Here is a 21,026-nt window from a genome sequence, read left to right on the forward strand (position 1 = left end):
TGACAAATAAAATTTCACTTTAAAGCTTTGTATTAAGTGAGATGCGAATATATAAGAACAAAAGATCTAACAGGCAAACCAACAAGATGGGAAGCCTGACTGTGAATAGAAAAGATAAAAACATTTTCATGAAAAAAGGGTGCACAGCAACTATTGCATCAGTACATACTATACACACTCTGACCTGTCCACTAAGCTTCCTGGTGTTTCGGTTGGCAGAGTGAGCTGCAGAAAGAAGCTGGTCAGTGTGAGCCGAGTGGGCATCCTGCTCTTTGCTGCCCTTACCCAGTCTGCCAGGATTGGATGGTTTTGACATCTGAACACAACAAAAACGCATTATCTGTGAAAACACCACACAAAACCAATTCTACTGTTTATTCCTGAAAGCAGTTTTGACAGCTCACCCTCTCCTCGATGATGGGTAAGGAGATGTCTATGAAAGCCTCCTTCACTGTGGAGATCTGGAAAAAGATTGCATTTTAAGTCAGCGTATTCATATATTATCTTTCTTAAAAGTCAGAAATTATAGGCAGCAAAATGTCTGCTGCATATTTTCAACAGGTTTAAGAAGAAATGTGGAAAGCAGCTGTTTCTCTGCTTTTTCCGCTCCAGCTCCACACCTGGTACTCTCTACCTTCAAGGATATTCTAGTTTGCATAGTGCTTTGTTAACAACCCACAGCTCAGACATTTCATTGTAAACGCCTGCTGCAAACAGTTGGTGTTTGAGCTGGTCCTTGAAGTGTTTTTTTTTTTTCTTCTGTTGATTTCTGCTCAGTTCACTCTGACAAATTTGTTTGACTTTAAGGAGAATGCCAGTGCATCTACACACACACACAGAAATTTACGTGAATACTGCACAGAAAAAATGTACCTATCGACCCTGCTCCATACACAACAATACTGACTATTCAGATGCTTTGTTATAGTTCCCCCATACATACTTACATGCTCACACTCTTCACACATAATTGTGTTGGTCAGCTCTCCTACAAAGATGCGGTCAACAAAGTTCATCTTCACACCTTCCTTCCCATATGCTGGTGGAAAAGAAAGACAGTTATAGATTAATCATAAATGTGAACAGTGCTTGACTACTAATATGTAACAAATTTTACTTGTTGTTCTCTGATCATCAAACACTATAATTTAACAGATAATGTGGCCATTCTTTCCACGAAATGCTGTGAATTCGTGGGGCATTTACCATGTCAAGAAAAATTGTGATCACAAGGATTGACAAAATAAATAATTTTAATTCTTAGGTATGTGAAAAGCAAAACACAGGCCAAAAGTCAAAGTTCATCAGGCATTTAGCATGGTTATACACAGATTTTCCTTGATTATTCATTTTTAAAATTTGCATGTACAAGTCAAATGATCATCTAACAGACTGTATTCTTCTCCTCTCCTCCATTAAAACCTATCCTCTCCCAGATCAATCTCTGAGCTGTATTTCTATTCATTGCCACAAGGTGGAACTGTTGATCTGGGTTATCAGTTGAGTGCAGAATGCATGTGAACCTTTGACTTGGCGTTTGGTCTCCTCGTCTGCTGTCTTCTCTGTGGGATTGTTGAAGGCCTTCAGAATGCCTGCCCTCACCCGCTGGACAAAGAAAACACACAAAAAAAGTGCGCAGGGTTTAAGTGACATTCATTAATGCAAAAAATAATTATATAAATTGAAGGAAATTTCACTCTGCAGGTTTTACCGCATCTCTCTAGAATTCTCTCTATTACATCCATTACTGACATATCACAGTATGGCTGATATCTGAGACTGACAGGTTTACCTATAATAAGCATCATTTGTGTAAAATAATTATTGTGCTTGTCTAAAGACATTAACATGTAAATCTAATAATTAACTGTGCATGTTTGTGTGTGTGTAGAAGTTCTTGACAGGGCCTACTTATTGAAGGTGACATGGTCAGTGAGTGTGTTGGTGAGGGAGCTGTGAAGAGGCACAGCCACAGTAAATCACCAATCAATAGATAATTGGCCATGGTCTATGTCTGCGGTCGAAACCAGTCAGCCCCATTGTCCCGGGACCCACGCACTGGACTGGCTATTTAGGTCAAAAAGCCCTGTTAATCCCAGCCCGGCCAGTCTGCACCCCACTCAGTCAGCACAGCCAAAACCAGGCGGAGGCTCTCCCACTAATTAATTACCAGTAACCCCCATGCTGCCCCTTTTCTCCCCCTTCCCCAAAGTAGCACTGTGCACTGCCCCACACAGGATGGGCTGTGGGGCTGGGGGGAGGGTGGAGAGGGTTGCTGGTATAAGGGTGCAGGGGTGGAAACTAAAATTAAGACGGGTGAAGAAGGACAGTCCATGCCCTGAGAGAGTAAGACCTACCATCTCAGCTAATTGGTGATAATTGACTGGGGCCATATTAGCATATTTAGATCTCTGATACTAATGGCCAATCAACACAAACACTTAGGGCATCTAAAAGGTTGTTACCACCCAGTCTCTCTCTCTGGCACTCACATACACTCACACTAATGCACACAGGCCAGTGTGAGTATATTCATTTTCTGCATTTGTCTTACTTCATGATTCTATTCATGATCATAGTCTTTTTTTCAAGCTTGCAAGTTGTTGATGAATTGATGCAGGCTTGAAAACAACATGGTTCTGTCAGGTTTGCTTAATGCTTGAGTGGGAACTTTTTTTAATAAAAATGAAAAAAAAATAATCACTGCATCTAAAATGTGACTGTATCTCTGAATGTGCTTGGTTGTATAAATTAATTTCTGAGTGAATGAATAGGGAAGGCCGTACCCCCTCCCTCTTCACCTTCTTGATTGGATTGGGAGACAGGCTGATCAGTATGTGCGCGTGTGTTTTTGTGTGTGTGCAGGAGGGGGCTGTGGGTGACCCTCAAGCACAATGGGACAGCCCTGGAGCTCATTCAGCAGCTGTGGGTTTCCCAAGATCACACAATGATGCCGGTCGTGCCACTTGCAAGTCCTCTAAGTGGCACAACTGTCAGCGTTCACAAGTTTGAATGGAAGCGGCGAGCCCAGCCAGCACCCCCTCCTGGGCCTGCGGCTGACCACTAAACACACCCGCTAACTTCTCCTCCTTGGTTCACGTAGCCACTGGTGGGGCCACAGGGGCCAGCTCTGCTGTGGGGTCTCCTAATTGCCCTGTGAAGGGTCGGGTTGGGGGTGGTTGCTCTCGGTGCTTGCCAAAAAACATGGCACCATAAGGTTGAAACACAAAAACTGGCAAGCCTGTCAAAAAAGAGCCACTGGGCTGTGTGAGTGAACACAGCCACCCACAAACACGCAGTTGCACATCTTACATTATGATATTAAATGGCTTTTAATGTTTAATGGACAATACGAACTTAACTGATCTTAAAATACTTATAAATTGTCAAAATTGATGGTTGATGAGACTATAAATTTCAGTGGTTATATGCTTGATAAAGCTGCCTATTCCTTATTCTTGCTTGTTCATTAAGTCCATAATAGACACGATGCTTTTGCATGGCTAAAAAGTGAAAGCAAGTTCAGTTCTAAAACCCTGGACTGCCTCATGTTTATAGTGGCCTGACTTTGCATGTACAGCACACACAGTATCCTCTTTAAAAATGTATGTGCAAAGAAATTTAAAATACCATGAAAATCAGAGAACCTAAAGGATCTCTCTGTCACAAAGAATGATAGATTAGCAGACACCTTAAAGACTTTTAAAAGGTGTCGAAAGATCCCAGCAAGATTTAGATAAGACATGCAGTATGTGTAAATTGTGCACTGGATGTATGCTCACTTTAGTTTCCTCTACTCGTATGGAGTCCAGTAAGTAATGCAGAAGCTCCTGGCTGTCTTGTTGCTGGTAGCCCTTGAACCGTGGAGCTCTAAAACAACAAAATAAAAACAGATGAAAGTCAAGAACTACAGAGATGCAGCAATTCTTGAAATGAGAGGGAGAGGAATCCGACCATGTAAACTCTCTGTTTAGGGAGGAGACATAAATGTGCAATAATATACTCGTGCTATCATTCTCCATGCACAGCAGGTAAGTATATTGTTGGGATTTTACAAAAAGAGCCAAATTCAAGAAACATTATTATTATGAATAGCCTTTGTTCCAGGCTGACAATATAAGGGTTAAATACAAAGACAAACCAAAGACTGGAATAATCAATAGTTAAATCACAGCTCTACCATGCTCCTTATCAGCATTTATTTCTATGATCACTTGCTGAGCAATTTGTCAGGGCTGGATCTCCATCCTGGACATGAATGCTAGGGTGGGTTAGAGGGGAGGCTCTCCTTGGGTCCGTCCCCTGGCTGTCCACGCTAAGGCAGATGTGATGACAGATGCCAGAGCCAGATGGGCAGCCAAGGCTAGAGCTACCGCAACCTGTTGGGCCAAGCCAGCCACATAACCACAGGACAGGTTGGTCCGACAGGCACAGTACACAGCGAAAGACCACGTTGGTGGTGAAAGGAGCCATCAGTCAAATGTTGATGATGTTGGGAGGGGAGTGGGGTTAACTCCATCTAAAGGCTCTATTTACCGGTACTTCATGACCAGTGGTCTTCAGGGTCCAGAATGAATGGATCGTCAGTCATTTTGGCAAGGAAAAGACTATCCTCTCTGGTTTGACAGGAGAGTTGTTTAAGGGAATTCTGATGACAAATTCTTTGACATAGATTTTTTTTTTGTTCATGATGTCTTTTCTGAACAACTAATATTGGTGGATAAACAAAAAGTAGCTGACTTTTACTGTAAATTTATTTCTCCACGTCCCTGTTGGTTTGTTAATTAGCAGGTAGCGCAATAATTACTGGACAGATTACAACAAACTTGGAGGGATGAGCTATTGGTCAGTTAAGAACCCATTACATTTTGGTGTGGAGCCACATCAGGGGTGGATCCAGGAATTTCTTTATCCATTTCTTAACATTGTAAGATGTATTTGCATAGCTTAAATTAGGACCAACAATTGTATCAAAAGACATTTTTTAAATCAATATCGATAATAATCAGGAAAATATCAAGTTATTATTCTTTTCAGGTATCAAGTAAGATTTTTGCTCCTCCTACCTGACGGTCGTGCATTTAAACTCTGATTTACGAGAGGAGAATGAAAAATACTCATGTACACCAAAACAATTTGGAGATTTGAGGTGGATCAATTATGCATTATCCCTCCTCACTGTGCTTACCAAACATCTAAGCAATATATCGACATATAGTGAACCTTTGTTATATTTCTATTTGTGAAAGTTATATATTGATTATCATTGCAAATGTTTTTATTGTCCTACCTTTGGATAAATATATGAGTTGTCTTTTTATATGACAGTTTGGATCCAGTGTTTTGTAGCCAAATAATTTCATTCTTAAGCCTATTTATAAAATACTTCATATAAAATAAATCCAGTCTTTGAGACAAGCTGACTTGTGGCCCAAGAATGGACAGCCGAGGCTCGGGGAGAGACAGCCAACCACCTGCCCTCAACACAGGTTAACCAGGAGGTATGGAGGAGCCCAATGCCCCCCCTCCCTTACATGCTGACACGATCTCTGTCTCTTATGCCCTGTTCGTGCAGACACATGGAGAGGGTTGGATGAAGGGATGGGGAGCACATATGCCATTTATTCGCCGGCTCTAAAAATTAACAGCATGTGAAGGAATGTCTCCCTTGTGTTCCGCTGACTAGTCGTCTATATCCCAAGAAAGAGACAGTCACACACACACACACACACACACACACACACACACACACACACACACACACACACACACACACACACACACACACACACACACACACACACACACACACACACACACACACACACACACACAGAGACTTATAAAGGAAACAGAGATAAAATTAGTGAAACAGGGAAAAAAAAGGGAAAAATGACAAAGAATGAATGAAATATCTTGGTTGGGAATGAGGATGTCTGGAAGCTCGTCCCCGTGGAGAGAAGCAGAAGGGCCCTGTAGCGCTGCTCGCAATCTGGCCAATGCAATTAGCTGCGGTGTTAACACAATTAATAGCCGGATGAGTTAGTACCAGACACAAGACCACACAAGCCCCTCCTCAAAAACACACACGGATGAACAAAACATTATACCCGCACAACAGTTCACAAAATAAATTCATCCAACATTTACTCACTTACAGCCATGAACTATAAAAATGTGAGTCAAACAATATGTTCATAAAAATATTTTTGGAGTAAATGTGCTGGGCATATCTGACTAAATACCAATATGTAAATAGAAAATATTGCACGCAAAGTAGTTTCTTCTTTTAACAAAATAAAAAAATAACAACACTGTTACCCGCTGTTATTCTTTCTTTTACATAATATTTACCAACAATTAAAAAACATAACAATTGTGAGGAATGTGAGTGAGTTGGTGATGACAGTCAGCAGAAAAACATCAAACATCAGATATATCTAAATGTTTGAATTTGAGTCATTAGAAAATGACAATGGTAACCAATGACGACAACAGTAACCAGTGTCCTCATGTGTGTCTCCCCCAAGGGAGACATGCCAGGAAATAAATAAAATATGATGAATAGTAAAAGATGTAACAATAGGGATGTCATGACACCAGAAATGACAGCACACATGCACACACATACGTTTCGGTGACCTGTTGCTGCATCCAGACTTCCATCCATCCATTATTTATACTGCTTATCCTTTTGAGCGCTGAAGCGGTGGAGTGATCCAATTCCAATCTCCAGCAATTACATCATCTGACGGAAGTTAAATGAAGTTCTATAATATTTTCAGAATTTTGGAATTGACTTAGTACTTTTTAGTACTAACATTTTTTTATTTGTTTTCACAGGTTTTATTTTTCCTCATCAGCAGACTGGCCCAACCTCTGTGTGTGCATGTTATGTGTGTTGCAAGCCAGAAAACTAGATGGAATTCATTGTTGCAATTTCTATCAAGGATGTATGGCTTTTTTCATAAAGGCCTATAATCAAAATTGAAAAGATGTGGATATGTTATACAGAGCACCTGGGTGGAGAGGAGAGCCAGCATACTTTTCATTTTCTTTTAATAAACAAGTCCAGTGTCTGTTCTAATAAGTAATCAGTTCTTGAGAGAGTATGTACTGTGGATAAATGCTTCTGAGTGGTCTTTTTGTCCAATGTATACATTTTACATGCATGGAGAGCACAAATAATGAATTGACCTAATATAGACAACCTGTACAAGACTATGAACCCTGACTTCCTGTTCCTATAGGTGGAAAATTATTTTACCCTGTAATTTAATTATATTTCCCCCAGATGAGCTTAGACTGCAGACCGGGACCCTCTCTGGCACCAGATAGAGAGTGTGGTGCTGACCATCCAACCCACATAGCTTGGCACGAGTGTGAGCACAGACCAGGCCACTTCCGCAGGCCAGAGGAGCAGAGGAGGATGGCTGTGGGGTACTCAGCTGGTTGAGGTCAAACATATGTGTACACACACATGGGGAAACACACATACACTTGCACAAAACTGGGCTTGATCAGGCTCCAGTGTTGCACATAAACACTCAGACTGACCCTGATCTGAGCCCAAAAAGCTTTCATTAACCTGCCTGTCAGCACAAACACACTGGATTACACAGTAAAAGAGAAATGGAAAAGCGCTGTCGCTTTCCTCGGGTCAAGGGCGGACCCAACCCTCTTGGAGCGACAAGAGCTAGCGGTGACAAGTAAAGATGACAGGCTACATTTACAGAGTGCTGCCATCTTAAAGGTCACTTCAATGGAGAGAAATGTCCCAGTCCACAGGAGCAGTTCTTGACCCTGTCATTTCAACGCCAAGCTTTAGACAAGTCTGAATGTGGACTAGCTGCTGTGTGGAGGAGTCTAAAAGAGAAACATGGAAAAGCTCAGCCTCGTTCAGAATGCAGCTGTAATCACTCACACTGTGTGGATGTTAGTATGTGACTGAGACCTTGAGAGCATTCTTTCCTAAACTGAACTTTCAAAATAAACAGAATAGCTTTCACAGTCCTGTTAAAACTGAAGAGCCAATCATTGTTACAGAGAGGTAATACAAACAAACTGAATGGTCAAAGCTGTCATATTTATATTTAATCTAAAAATGTATATTAACGCATGCATTGATTTAGTAACATGCAAGGAAATATTCCAGCCTAAAAGTTGTCAGAGATGCCAGACTTCCTCTGGATTGTTATAAAAGCAGAATTGATTAAAATAGTATCACTGGTAAGAAAAATTCAAGTCAAGATTTTGGGAGGTTTTTCATCTTAAAGTACATTGTCACTCAGCAGAGAGCATACCTCCACCAAGGCCCAACAGTTCCCTTATGGACCACATTTAAATTATTCAAATTAGACCAAACAATACACACTCAAAAATATCAAAATATTATGATGATTATAATGCTCTACAGTACATTTGATTGTCATTCAAGCATTCACACATTCAGACAGTAAATCTGTTGGCAGGACTTTTTCATTGAGGGGTTATTCCGGGTTCAGTATCTGGCCAAAGGAGAATTTGGCATGCAGATTGGGTATACCGGAATCAAACCGCCGACCTTCTGCTTCAAAATGTCATGTTTTTGTGTCAAAGAGAATTAACAATCATGTCAAAATTGTAATGACTGTTGCAAATAACAGTCTATTCGAGAACTCAGCAACAAAACACGTTGTCCATCAGGATTCTGAGGTACTTCACAGTGAAAGTACCTCAGAATTGTATCACCCGATATTGATTTGGATGTTTGCCACTCCAGTGAATAACTGAAGATTAAAGTTTAAATTGTTTTGTTTTTAGATCATCATTATCAAGCCAGCTCTATCTGGGTTTAGGAAAAGGACAATTATTAAAAAGGTGTGTATCACATGTTTGAGTTCATTTTGAAAAATGTTCTTTGTTCTTCAGCATATTAAGTCTTGATTTTTACATTTACCTTAAGGAGGATCTACAAAACTACAACAAACTGGCCCTAAAAATTGGTCACTTGTGGTACCATATGGGAAATATTCACCTCTCTATTCAAATGCATGTCAGTTGAATAGATTAACCCTACTTGAAATTCCATGCGTGAGTGTTTAAAAGTGTGTGTGATGCTTGCTGTCTGAATGCACAATTGCCTGCATGTGTTCCGTACGCTGACGTGGTACCAGGTGAGGTGGCAGCGCGCGCACGCACGCGCACACGCACACACACACATACACACACACACACCAAAGCTCGGTACCAGAATAACTTTCAAAGCCATACCAGAGATGTACCCAGTCATCCAATATTAAATGCCCTGCTCACCCACCTGCACTTCAACAGTGCACAACACCCCAACCAACCCACTATCTCACATACACACACACAGGGTGGACCCAACCAGCAGTGCACCATGCTCAAAGAAGAACCCAGCCGACCAAACATTCACACTGTTCATAAAAGAGAGGAAACCAAGTGCCCAGTACACAAAAGTGCAGCCGTGAATCTGCCTGTCACACAGCCTGTTAGACCTTGTGCTGGATCAAACATGACACAGGTGGTACACCAGTGTGGCAAGTAGCACAAAGAACTACAAATACCTAGCTGCTGCTCAGCATTTACCATGGTCCACTGCAGTATGTTGAGATTAAAGTGTGTTTAAGGCATTCAGCTTGCGACCGGGTGCTTCCTGGGTCTGGCTGGTTGAAATGGTCCCTGCCAGTAAGGGGGTTTTAAGCTGTGGCTCTGCTATTATGTGTTGCTGTTTTTATTATGGGGAACTGCAATGGCACAGTTTGATGACTTCACTAACCCTGAGCTCGAATATCTGCATACAGATTCAGGGCTTTCTACAGGGATATGAAGAAACAGGTCAGTGGGGGAAAAGCAACAAGCCACTGGGGTCTGGGGGAAAAGCAGTAAGCCACTTGGGTCTGGGGGCATGACCCTCCAGAGAAAAAAGGAATGCCACTGCTTCATAATATACATTGATGTTAATTATGACCTATGTAAACATGCAGTAAATTATTTCAAAAGAAAAATAAGGAGAAGGAAGATTTAGAATGAACATTCACCTTGTTTCACACAAAGCAGGAGGAAGTTATACAGTGACAAGACAAACTTTAGGGCCATGAATAGAATGTATGCTGTGAAAAAAATCATATCATATGTTACTGCAGGAGTGTTTTTAGACCTACACATTATATCATATTTACTTTACAAAACATGATTTGGAGAATCTGACATAAGTAATTATTGTTTGTAGAGTAGTGACCTGAGAAATTAATCAGTCCTCTCTCCCCTCTGCTGCTGTGACTGGTACCACTGTCAAGGGGGTAGTTTGTCTAGAGCTGAACCAGATTCATGAGAAATGTCATCACTCAGACAGACATTTTTTGTTTTAGCTTCTCTAAAATAATTTGGTATTAACTTTACAACCACAAGTTGTTAGGTAAAACATGTCTCCTGCACACTGCCACCAACTGTTTCTACCAAATTTCTACATGTTTATTGAACAGGTGGTTTGATTAAGTTCTTAATCTTTCTTAGAAGCGTAGTCAAATGGTAGAAAGTCAAAATATGAGAGCACAGTAAAATTGTATGTAACTAGCAGAACTTAGTAATTAGTAGTCAAGTATTTGGCCAACAGCCGCAGATTATGGAAAATACTGGGGGTAAAGGTAATAATATCCTCCCTGGTAATTTTCATGTTAATAACAATACAAACTGAGATGAGATGTCCGTTCTAACTTCCATAATGATAATTAAATGATCTATGAATCAGTAGGGGTTGAAAAAGTTGTTTTTGTTTCCTAATTTAAACTAGCATTACTGCATTACCTGTATGACTCCACCAAACAGTGCATATTCTAAATATTTCCACATAATTTTGTCAATGTTGACCTACACTTCAGATGTAATAAAACTGAAAAATATAACATGCCTCTATACTGCTCCTGTAGTGTCATCCAAGTGTCGGCAAGGCTTGAAACCCTGTGTAAATGACCACACGAGCAATTTGGAGGCATGTTGTGTTTTTTCTATTTTAATATGTCTGAATTCTAGGTCACCTTTTACTTCAATTGTATTGGACTCTGCTTCAACAAAGTTTACCCCTGGGACTCCAGAAGTGTTTTGTGGACTTAAACACTTCACCCTCCCATCCATCGGCATAGTGGTGAGTAGTGGGTGAATTTTCATTTTTCGGTGAACTATACTTTTAGGTACTCTTGAGATAACACATTCAAAAGGCCAAAACATGTTTATTGAGTCCACCGTGACATTTACCTTTGACCACCAAAATCAAAACAGTTAATCGATGAGTCCAAGTAAACATGTGGGCCAAATTTGAATGAATTTCATTGAGGTGTTTCTGGTGTGTTATATTCACAAGGCAAAACATGTGTTTTAAGATGTCAGAGACCTCTAAACTTTGACCAACAAATTCTAAGCAGGTCCTCCATGAGTCAAAGTGAATTGTGCCAGATTCAATGAAATCCCCTAGGGGCAGTCCTGATGCATCCCATTCACAGCACGTGAGGTCACTGTTACCTTGAACTTTGACAACCAAATTCAAATGAGTTCATCCTGTAAACCAAATATTTGTACCCTTATTTGAAGACATTTCCTCTAGAAAGTTTTGAGATATTGCATTCATGAGAATGGGAATGAACAACCACAAAACATTATGCCTTCAGTAGCCAGAGGCATAGAAACAAAGAGTTGAGTTTTATATTAATCAAAAAATCTGTTGACTTCCTACTGTTTAACCCAAATGAATTCCTGCTGATATCATCCACACGTAAGCAATGCATTAGGATACCCAAACCTTTTTCATTGCATGAGCACTTACAAATGAGATGATCTATGGTGAAAGGAAGTATAAGGAGTAGTGCCTTACTTCTGACAGAGCTGGTTAAAAAGGATCTTGGGATTGACGTGGCCTTTCCCGGGTTCTTTCATGGTTTGGAGGAAGAGAAACATGGCTGATGTCAGGGGCTCTGGATTAGGCAGCGTTACTGTCAAGAGACTCTGGAAGACATGGAGACAAAATTAAGAAAAATTTAGATATTATGGCAGGAATGACAAGCAAAAAAGTTTATACCGTAGAAATGGACTTATTCTTTCATTTTGATAGTTAATGGGGAACTTGGATGTTTTATAACATCTTACTGATTCTTATTCTAGACAAATCCTTGGGGCTTACAAAGCCACTAAATAATTCCCTAGCACCTACCAAGTTAAAAGATCATACACTCCTGATCAAAATCTTAAGACCAGTTAAAAAATTGCATGAATTTGCATTTTTGCACTGAGCCGGAGGATCCGAATGGCTGTCCGTCAAGACATGGGACGATCCTCGTCCCAAATTAAGGCCATTACTGGTGCTGACTGCAGCCCAATAACCATCAGACGGCATCTGCGAAAGAAGGGCTTCAAAAACAAGAAACGTCTTCAAAGCCCATGTCTCCTTCAACGCCACAAAATTGCCCGTTTAGACTTTGCAAGGGAGCACCAAACATGGGACATTCAAAGGTGGAAGAAAGTTTTATTCTCTGACGGGAAAAAATGTAACCTTGATGGTCCTGATGGCTTCCAACGTTACTGGCATGACAAGGAGATGCCACCTGAGATGTTTTCTACGCGGCACAGTGGAGGGGGCGCCATCATGATCTGGGGTGCTTTTTCCTTCAATGGAACAATGGAGCTCCAGGTTGTGAAGGGGCGTCAAACAGCAGCTGGCTATGTGGAGATATTGCAGCAGGCATCCCTCATGACTGAGGGCCCTCGTCTGTGTGGTAACGACTGGGTTTTTCAGCAGGACAACGCAGGACATTTTTTTTTTGAGCTGTGGTCTTAAACTTTTGATCAGATGATGAACAGCCTACTTCAGTTAAATTGTTGTTTTCAATAAATTGCCTGCTCACAACCTTTGGGCTCTTGTTCCCATTTCTTCTTTTTGCATTTTGTAACTCTGCTTAGAACCTTCCTAAGATTCAACAGTGCAAAATGCAAATTCATGCAATTTCTTAACTGGTCTTAAGATTTTGATCAGGAGTGTATATTACATAAATAAATCGCAGATTTAAAAAGGAGCGTTTTGAGTACATTTCTGAAGGAGGTGAGTGAGGGAGAATGTCTGAGGTGTTGGGGGAGTGAGTTTCCAGTGGGAGGGGGAAGCGTTGCAGAAGGTCCCGTCCCCCCAGGTTCGGTGCTTGGACAGGGTAAGAGGGGTGATGAGGTTGGTGGATCTGACGTTGCCCATGGGATTGTGCCAGTGCAGGGGGTCAGAGAGGTAAGCGGGGGAATGGATGTGGAGGGTTTTGTTTGTGATGAAGAGAATTTTAAACTGTATTCTTTGTTGAATTGGGAGCCAGTAGAGGTTTTGAAGGAGGGGGGTTATGTGGTCTCTGGTATAGACGGGGAGCTGAGTTTTGTAATTTGTTAACGATTTTGGTGGATGTGCCGTAAAGGATGCTATTCCATCATATAGTTGAGTCATGAGGTGATCAGGGTGTGGATGAATGTTTCAGCAACTGAGGGAAAGAGGGAGGGGCGTATTCGGGAAATGTATTTTAGATGAAAGAAGGCCGTTTATGTAATATGGTTGACGTGGTGTTCAAAGGAGATGGTTGAGACGAAGATGAAACTGAGGTTACGGATGTGTGTGGATGCGGGAAGAGTGGAGCCAATGATGGAGAGGGAGAAATTGTGGCAGGAGTTGGTGATTGATTTGGGGCCGATGAGTGTTTTCAGATTTTCCGCTGTTGAGGGTGAGAAAGTCCAGGTCTTTATATCTGTTAGGCAATTTGTGAGGGTGGAGAAAGTGACGGGAGTGATGGATTTGGTGGAGATGTGGAGTTGGGTGTTGTCACCATAGCTATTCAGTATAATACCAGTGAAAGTAGGGTAGATGTTTGGATGAAGGCACTTAGAAGCTAGATGTGTCTCCTACCAATCAGCTTACATAGGTTACAATGGAATTCTAATTGGGTAGATTCCTCTAGAGCATGCAAGTAGGACCTTTATAACAGAGAGCTGATCAGGAACCTGTGTAATGAAAGACACTGGGAACTAATACTAGGCACTGCAGAAGCGGCACCCTACAATAAATAATAATTTGTCCTCTCTGTGGTCTGGTTAAATAAGATTAAATTTGAGAGGAAAACAATACATTCTAGAAAAATTTACCAAATTGGTGTCCACAGGGGGGGAGATCCTCAGCTTGTATCCTTTCTCCTTCACTTCCTGGATGAGCTCAATGAGCATGTGCGTCTGGGATAAATTCTGTGGGGATAGAATACTATTGTTTTCACCATTTCACATAAAACTTAATTATGAATTAACATGAATTGAATTGCATTGGGAAAGGTATGCAGGTACAAGAAGAAACTGAGGTTGAAAAATCATTAAGAAATCAGACTGATCATATCTTACTATTTATCAAATAAAAAGTGCCATCAACAATATCTTAGACAGGTAAAATACAAACACTTGTACCACAAAAAAACGTTTATAATCCTTCAACGATAAGAAACCGTTACCACACGTAGTTTGTGGCAATTCAATGGTCAATTAAAATATCCTTGTTGAGAGTTACCTACATTTTGGTTGGAATTAAAAATCATGTGGTGAGTTCATTATTCTGAAAGAGGCTTTCAAATCTGTCTAGGATCTGTGAGTTTGAAATGTGGAGATCCTTGGTGAGGAGGTAGCCTGAGGCAGCCATTGTCCCTTCATGTTAGAGGAGCATCTTTTCCTCCGCTTTCAAGAGATATTTGTTTTGTCACATCCTAGCAATGAAGACAGTTGCTATGGAAAACACACAATGGAGCAGGCATTGTGAATGCAGACACAACTCATCCTTTGACAATTATGTGTTTTCACCAGAAAGATTGCAATTTTCAAGGAAACAATACAAACAGACATGGTGAGGGAGGAAAAAGCATGTAAAGCGCCTTCACTCGAATTTCAATCAACGAGGAAGGCCCTGAGGGTGATTAACAAAATGGAGGGAAAAACAGCTTCATTGTTAAAGAGGCACGTCAGTTTGCAGTCACCATGACACGACCAGAGAAAGACTGGGGAGGCTCTATAGCTGTGTTGTATGTGAACATGCTCTGCACCAACTGAGTGCCACTCATGCATGGGCAGGTGAATGTGTCCAAGCCAGCACTGCTTTTACTGCTGCATTGAATATACTCCAAAATGATCTCAAGGTCTAACCTGTTTACAATCAGTCATTGTGAGAAAGTAATCTGGTTCATATTGGCCAGACTCCTCAGAAGCACTGTGTGGGATGTGTTTATGCTTTGTAAAGGCAAACATATGCATATTATCATTTTAGAATGGAAATCCCTGTGACTCATTAGGCTATCACAAAGTCCATTGAGATAAAGCCATGACTGAGAAGCAGGTTATCTTCAGTAAGACATCCACTTAAAAATAATGAGATCATGCAGAAGATTTATAATGACAGATACAAGCAATCATACTTATGTTAATTCATAATGTACTAGTTCTAACCCTATGGTATTGTACTATGCAGCATCTATCTGACAATCTGCAGTATGTAGTTAATGCATTATCTCTCTGTATGTGCCTCGCATATCGAGAGAACTGTTCATCTTATTAGCTTTACACTCGACTTGTGTATATGCATGTGTCAAGGCCTGAGGAAGTTGAGCTGATTTCCTTCATGTCAGCTAGTATTTAGAAAAATTGTGAACTCGAATCGGCAGACTCTCGTTTAATTCTAGCCGACATGCAATGTTAAAGAAAAACACCAGTAAAGTAAAGTATTCAAACTTATATCGAAACCACAGAAATGAATACTCTGCACCATAGACGGTATATAAAGCTCTGCACAAAATGTGCAGCAAGCAAACACTAAAATGAGACAGTATGTTGTAGAACTGATTGAGGAGAACTCATTCATGACGAGGAATAATTCTGAAGTAGCTCTGCAACAGTACCACAGGCAATGTGAACAGTACATCCAAAACCATCAGATTCAGAACAGTCACTGCACTAGTATCTCATCATACCTGACAAAAATATGTATGTTGATTTTCCCCCGTTACCGTTCCTTTTTTGCTAAATTATAGCAGTGAAACTCAACCAGGAAATTATAATGTTAGTTAGTAATACCAACCTGCATGACAGCATTGAAGAAGCAGGTGTTGCCAAGGTTATTGATGCCCTTGACAGGAACCAAGGTGTTGTTGATGGTTGAATAATCTGATGCTTCCTCTCGCAGCTTGATGATCTTGGGTGATGCTGCTAGAACACAGTAGCAGGATCTCATAAACAATGTTTAATGGTAGCAAATGACAACAGTGTAGCCTGCAAGTTAGGGAAACGTTGTGAGGTTACGGTGTGAGGGAAATCTCTGAAACTGACAAATGATTCAATTTCTAAACCCTGTTTTCAATTGTATAGTTATTTTTGTGCCACGACTTGGCAGCCGAGCCTGAAGCTGCAGCTGAGATGGTGGCTGGGTTGTCAATTTAGTTGAGAATGAGGGTGATAGTCGACCTTGCAGCTGAAAAAATGTCAGCTTCCCTTAAAAATGGGATTACAGCTTGATGCAGGAAGAAAAAAAAGGGCTTGGCCTTGAAGCGAGACAGGGGCTGGGAGCAGGCTGCTGGGATGGCAGCTGGAAGGAAAGCTGGGTCATTTGGGGAAGCAGATGACAGCTGTAGAAGTTTCCGCTGGTTAGTGAGGGAGGGGTGGGGGAAGGGGTTGGAGAGAAGATTCTCCAGAGCCAGCTGTTTGTCCCGATCACCAATGAAAACTAACCTTAAACAGCAATAAGACACAGATGGTCCAACGCTAACGGTGTCATACAGTGTGCTGGGGTAGCCTAGAGTAGGTACTGTAGCTGTGTGATGGCGTGCCAGCAACTAATAACAAACACCACAATAGCAATAATTCTTAAGTACCATGTGATAGCAACTACTGATTCCAAGATATGGATATTAGATTAAAGAGGTTAACGCTTTCATGCAGTCTGTTTAGTTAAAAAGAATGGAGTGTATTCTGTCAACATCCTGAATTATCAGCATGTATAAAGCCAGGTTTGAATAAGACTGACACTGAACCTTTGTGGCAACAACAGATAAGAGATAGTTTAATTTTCCTACACCTTGCATTATGCCATAAGAAGAGGTCGGATCTAATGAAGCTTTGAGCAGAGTTATAACATGCAAACAAATATTATAGATTAGATAGAGCAGACTCTACGCGTTCGTCTATTTGCAGCGAGTCTGTCTATTTGCAGCGCGTGTGTCTATTTGCAGCGCGTTTCTGTAATGTGTTGTGTTGTGTTGTGAAATTGATGAAGATGTTTTCTTACTTTGCTTGTGTTTTGTCAACTTGCATGTGTTTTGTCAACTTGCATGTGATTTCTTAAGTTGCTGTTCGTTGAGCTCTCAGGGCCACCGTACTTTCTCGTTACTATCTGACTGATTTTACTTAATTGGTAGGAGGGGATTTGATTTTATTAAGGATCAACATTGTATACTCTTGTTAATATTGAATAGAAGTTGGGTCAGAGCAAAGTAGTAATCAGAGCCTTTATTATGTTTATGCGATGTAGGTTACAACATCACATATATCGTTGAATACACAAGCATGAGAGTTAACACAGTGTAGCTGCTCCATTGCAACAATATACCTAAGTCACTATGATTGCCTATGGTTCTTTAACAAATTAAAGAAAGTGGCAAGTCAGTTATGGTAATACATTTACAATGATAAAAATGCTATCATTGTCTTAAAGAATACAATGAGGTTTGTACTATATAGTAAATAAAATGTAATATTAATACTTTTTATTAATATGTATTATTTTCTGATAGCCAATTTTACTGGGCATGTATTGATGCCCTAGGCCAATCAGACTAATACTGGTAAACAAAAAGGTTTTCCTTGAGCACTTCACCACCACTAGCCAGTCAAGAGAGCAGGCTGGCAGAGAGATCACTGGCCAGGACCCGGTTATGTCTGAGCCAAAGAAATTCAATTGACCCATATACCATCATAATCATCATAACAGCCTGCACTTTTACTCTCACAATTCTTCACCTGAACACAAAAATGACCTTGCCTTCGCACATATTCCATTCACAAAGCCACTCCTTGTGCATAACACATTCATTGAAAAAGCAATTCAACCTACAGCTTTTCCTCCTCAAGGCCAAGGACAACAGCAGGATTGCCCAAGCCACAGTCGGTGGAATGTGAACCTTGGGCTTTTCACTCGTGGCCTGGTAATTTACATGTTATACATTTATACATTTTCTTTCAAGTAACTTCCACTCAAAAAGGTGTGAAAGTAAAAGTGTCACTTTTCTGTCAAACTGAGTAATTTAACCTTGAATTGGATTTTTTTGATGACATGTGGAGAGAGCATTGTCCTGTCAGTTGTGTTCTAGTTTTGGGATCGAGGAGGTAAGGGCGAGGTTCAGCTTGCCAGGACAACATGCTGTTGTGGCACTCCACCCAGTGGTGCTAAATACATCTGGCCCTCCATGCTGGCAACATCTGGAGGCCTATTTCCCTCCTCAATATGAAGCCATAAGGGAGTTCCCATATGTTAACACACACACAATGCATGGAACAGTGGAGATGGGGAAAAGACTGTAACTGTAATTTGGTGAGAGTCTGGGAAGGTGTGAAAACATGTGTCTATGCTAGTGTGGACAACTGAGCCAAAGAGAAAATAACCGAGAGAAAGACAGTGTGTTTTCAAGAATGAGTGTGTTTAGTTGTTGTGGTGTTTTTGAGCAGAGACTCAAAATCCACAGCAACTCAAGTCGGGGAGCTACAACTGACACTCAAGTTAAGAGGCAGCAGAGGAATGACTAACTGGGCGGAATGGGGATGCCGACGGACATACTCTGCATCTGGGACCGTCACCCAAGGTAAACAATGTTCAGGGAGCCATCTGGTTAAGAACGGGGAAAGGGGGGGGGGGGCTGTGGAGGGGGGATGCAGTGGGTGGAGGGGGGATGCAGTGGGTGGAGGGAAGGGTTGCAACGAGCACAAGCATATGGAAAAACAGATTTTTCCTCTCCCTGCAGCAGTCAGTGAAGGCAAATGTCAGCATGCGCTGCGTCCACGCTTGACTGTGCTGCACTCGGCACCACCACCTGGCCCTCCTTGCTCAGCCACCGAGTATGGGCAGCAGTGACACTGCGTAGCCTTTCCCCAGGGTAGGAGGAAAAGCATCACGGTGCTCAGGCTCATCCACATGCATGCATGTACACCAACACCTCCTGCACTCCCTGCTCTTTTTCACACAAGAGATACACAAAGAAACGTGGGACTTGTTTACTTTCACAGAGAACAGAACTCGAGCACTTCAGATAGATAAAATCAAGCAAGTTTAGTTATATTATAGATTATTCTGTCTCGCTTGTGTTTTTTGTCTTTCTGTCAAGCTGACACAAGGCCAACACCAGACTGCATGAAAAAAAAAAAAAAGACTTTACAGATATAATCAACACGAAAAAAAAAGGATGAGGTAGAATACACTTTTATAGACCTCTTCATGTGGTTCACAGTTGGGCTGAGAGAGTATGAAATTGTATGGCCAGTGGGCAGTGCAGCAATGTGGATGGTCAGCTCCCTTCATGCAGAGCAGGCAGTCAAGAGGAAGGCCAGGCAACACCAAATGTCTTATTAATTTGTTGTGACTGCAGGGCATGAAAAGCCTGTTTCCTTGCCATCTGAGGCCAAGAGAACCCAGTGCCTAGTTACTTAGAGACACACACACACAAACACACAAACACAATAATGTATACACACAGCTTTTGCTACCCACTATCTGGCCTACTTTCTTGTGCGGTGGTGGGAATTAAGACGAAATCACCCTTGATTACCTCCATGAACGCACCACCAGGGGACAAGCAGCTTCCTGGCTACTGACTCAGCTAAGCTAAACTGACAGTATACTAAAGACTGTGGTTTCCAAAAAAATCTACAACCAGAGGCAAGAAACTAGGTGAGTAAAAGTGTAATGATGATACAACACCATATCCCCCACTTCAGCCTTTCACCCAGGTCTCTAAGAGGGAAAGTCTACAGAGATGGCAGTCCTGGAAATATTGAGCCCAGGAGCAAACAAGTCACAGGATTCACCAATCCATTGTTTATATCCCGATACTGATACCTGATCTATTATTAGTTATTACTAATTTACTGAGTAAAGATCATAAACAAGAGTTTGACTGATCAGAAAAAAAACATTGCTAACTTGGTAAGAATAAATGTAACAATTTCAAATACATGTAATAGTCTCCCCACTGTTTATATTCTTTCAATTTTTAAATAAGTTATTATTGGAATATATAGTGCAGTCATCTTCACATAAAATGTATTATTGAGTATAATTTTATTTAATTTCAGCGGATTACTGAGTCCGAGTCTGATTACTGATGACCGTGGAGCAGGTCACCAACTTGAGTAGGGATTAATTGTATCCATATGATTCATAATTTTTCCTTTTTTCATTATTAATATATATTTATAATGGGGGATAAATAGTTTACAGATTTACATTGTGTTCTCTATCTCTCCATCTCTAAGACAAGTGAGGTCAACGCTCACCAAATTACACAACTTTGTCGCATGGGGCACCCTATCCTTTAAGGGAAGGACAAAGGTAAAAAAAAATATGTCTGGTTGGTCAAGCCATGCCACCACACATGCACACACAGTACATCTCAATCCTTCCCCCTTCCAATATGACCCATGCTCATCTTGTAACCCAAATACCAAACGCACACCTTTACCCTCCCTGTGAAATGGACATTTAACTGCGCTTTGCACTTGTGTGTCTAACTAAAGCCCATTATAAAAGCTACACCATGTGAATAGCTGAAATGTTTCACCTTCTTCAGTTTCATTCACATAATCAGCTAAGAACAGATTTAAGTCGTGCTTTTCGGCTTCCTCATGCTATATTGGCACTCCTCCTTTAAATGTAGGGGTCCACAAGCACATTGCTTACCAGAGGTGTAAAGTAACGAATTACATTTACTCACGTTACT

The 21,026-nt window shown here is 41.0% G+C and overlaps 1 protein-coding gene across 2 annotated transcripts in view; it reads right to left on the reverse strand.

The window, feature by feature from the left end:
- The window catches only part of usp45 (ubiquitin specific peptidase 45), a 38,327-nt gene that overhangs the window by 8,547 nt on the left and 8,754 nt on the right, over positions 1–21,026 (reverse strand). The window contains exons 6-13 of one of the 2 annotated variants that reach the window (XM_062398983.1): positions 16,124–16,248; positions 14,161–14,256; positions 11,870–12,000; positions 3,783–3,870; positions 1,524–1,605; positions 948–1,039; positions 405–461; positions 185–316 (exon numbers count right to left, since the gene is read on the reverse strand). In XM_062398983.1, coding sequence (XP_062254967.1) covers positions 185–316; positions 405–461; positions 948–1,039; positions 1,524–1,605; positions 3,783–3,870; positions 11,870–12,000; positions 14,161–14,256; positions 16,124–16,248 — 803 coding nt within the window. Of the gene's footprint in view, positions 1–184; positions 317–404; positions 462–947; positions 1,040–1,523; positions 1,606–3,782; positions 3,871–11,869; positions 12,001–14,160; positions 14,257–16,123; positions 16,252–21,026 lie in introns of both variants that reach the window. The other variant, XM_062398982.1, reaches the window with a different exon arrangement.

This window comes from Platichthys flesus, chromosome 11, assembly GCF_949316205.1.
Source record: "Platichthys flesus chromosome 11, fPlaFle2.1, whole genome shotgun sequence".
NCBI lineage: Eukaryota > Metazoa > Chordata > Actinopteri > Pleuronectiformes > Pleuronectidae > Platichthys > Platichthys flesus.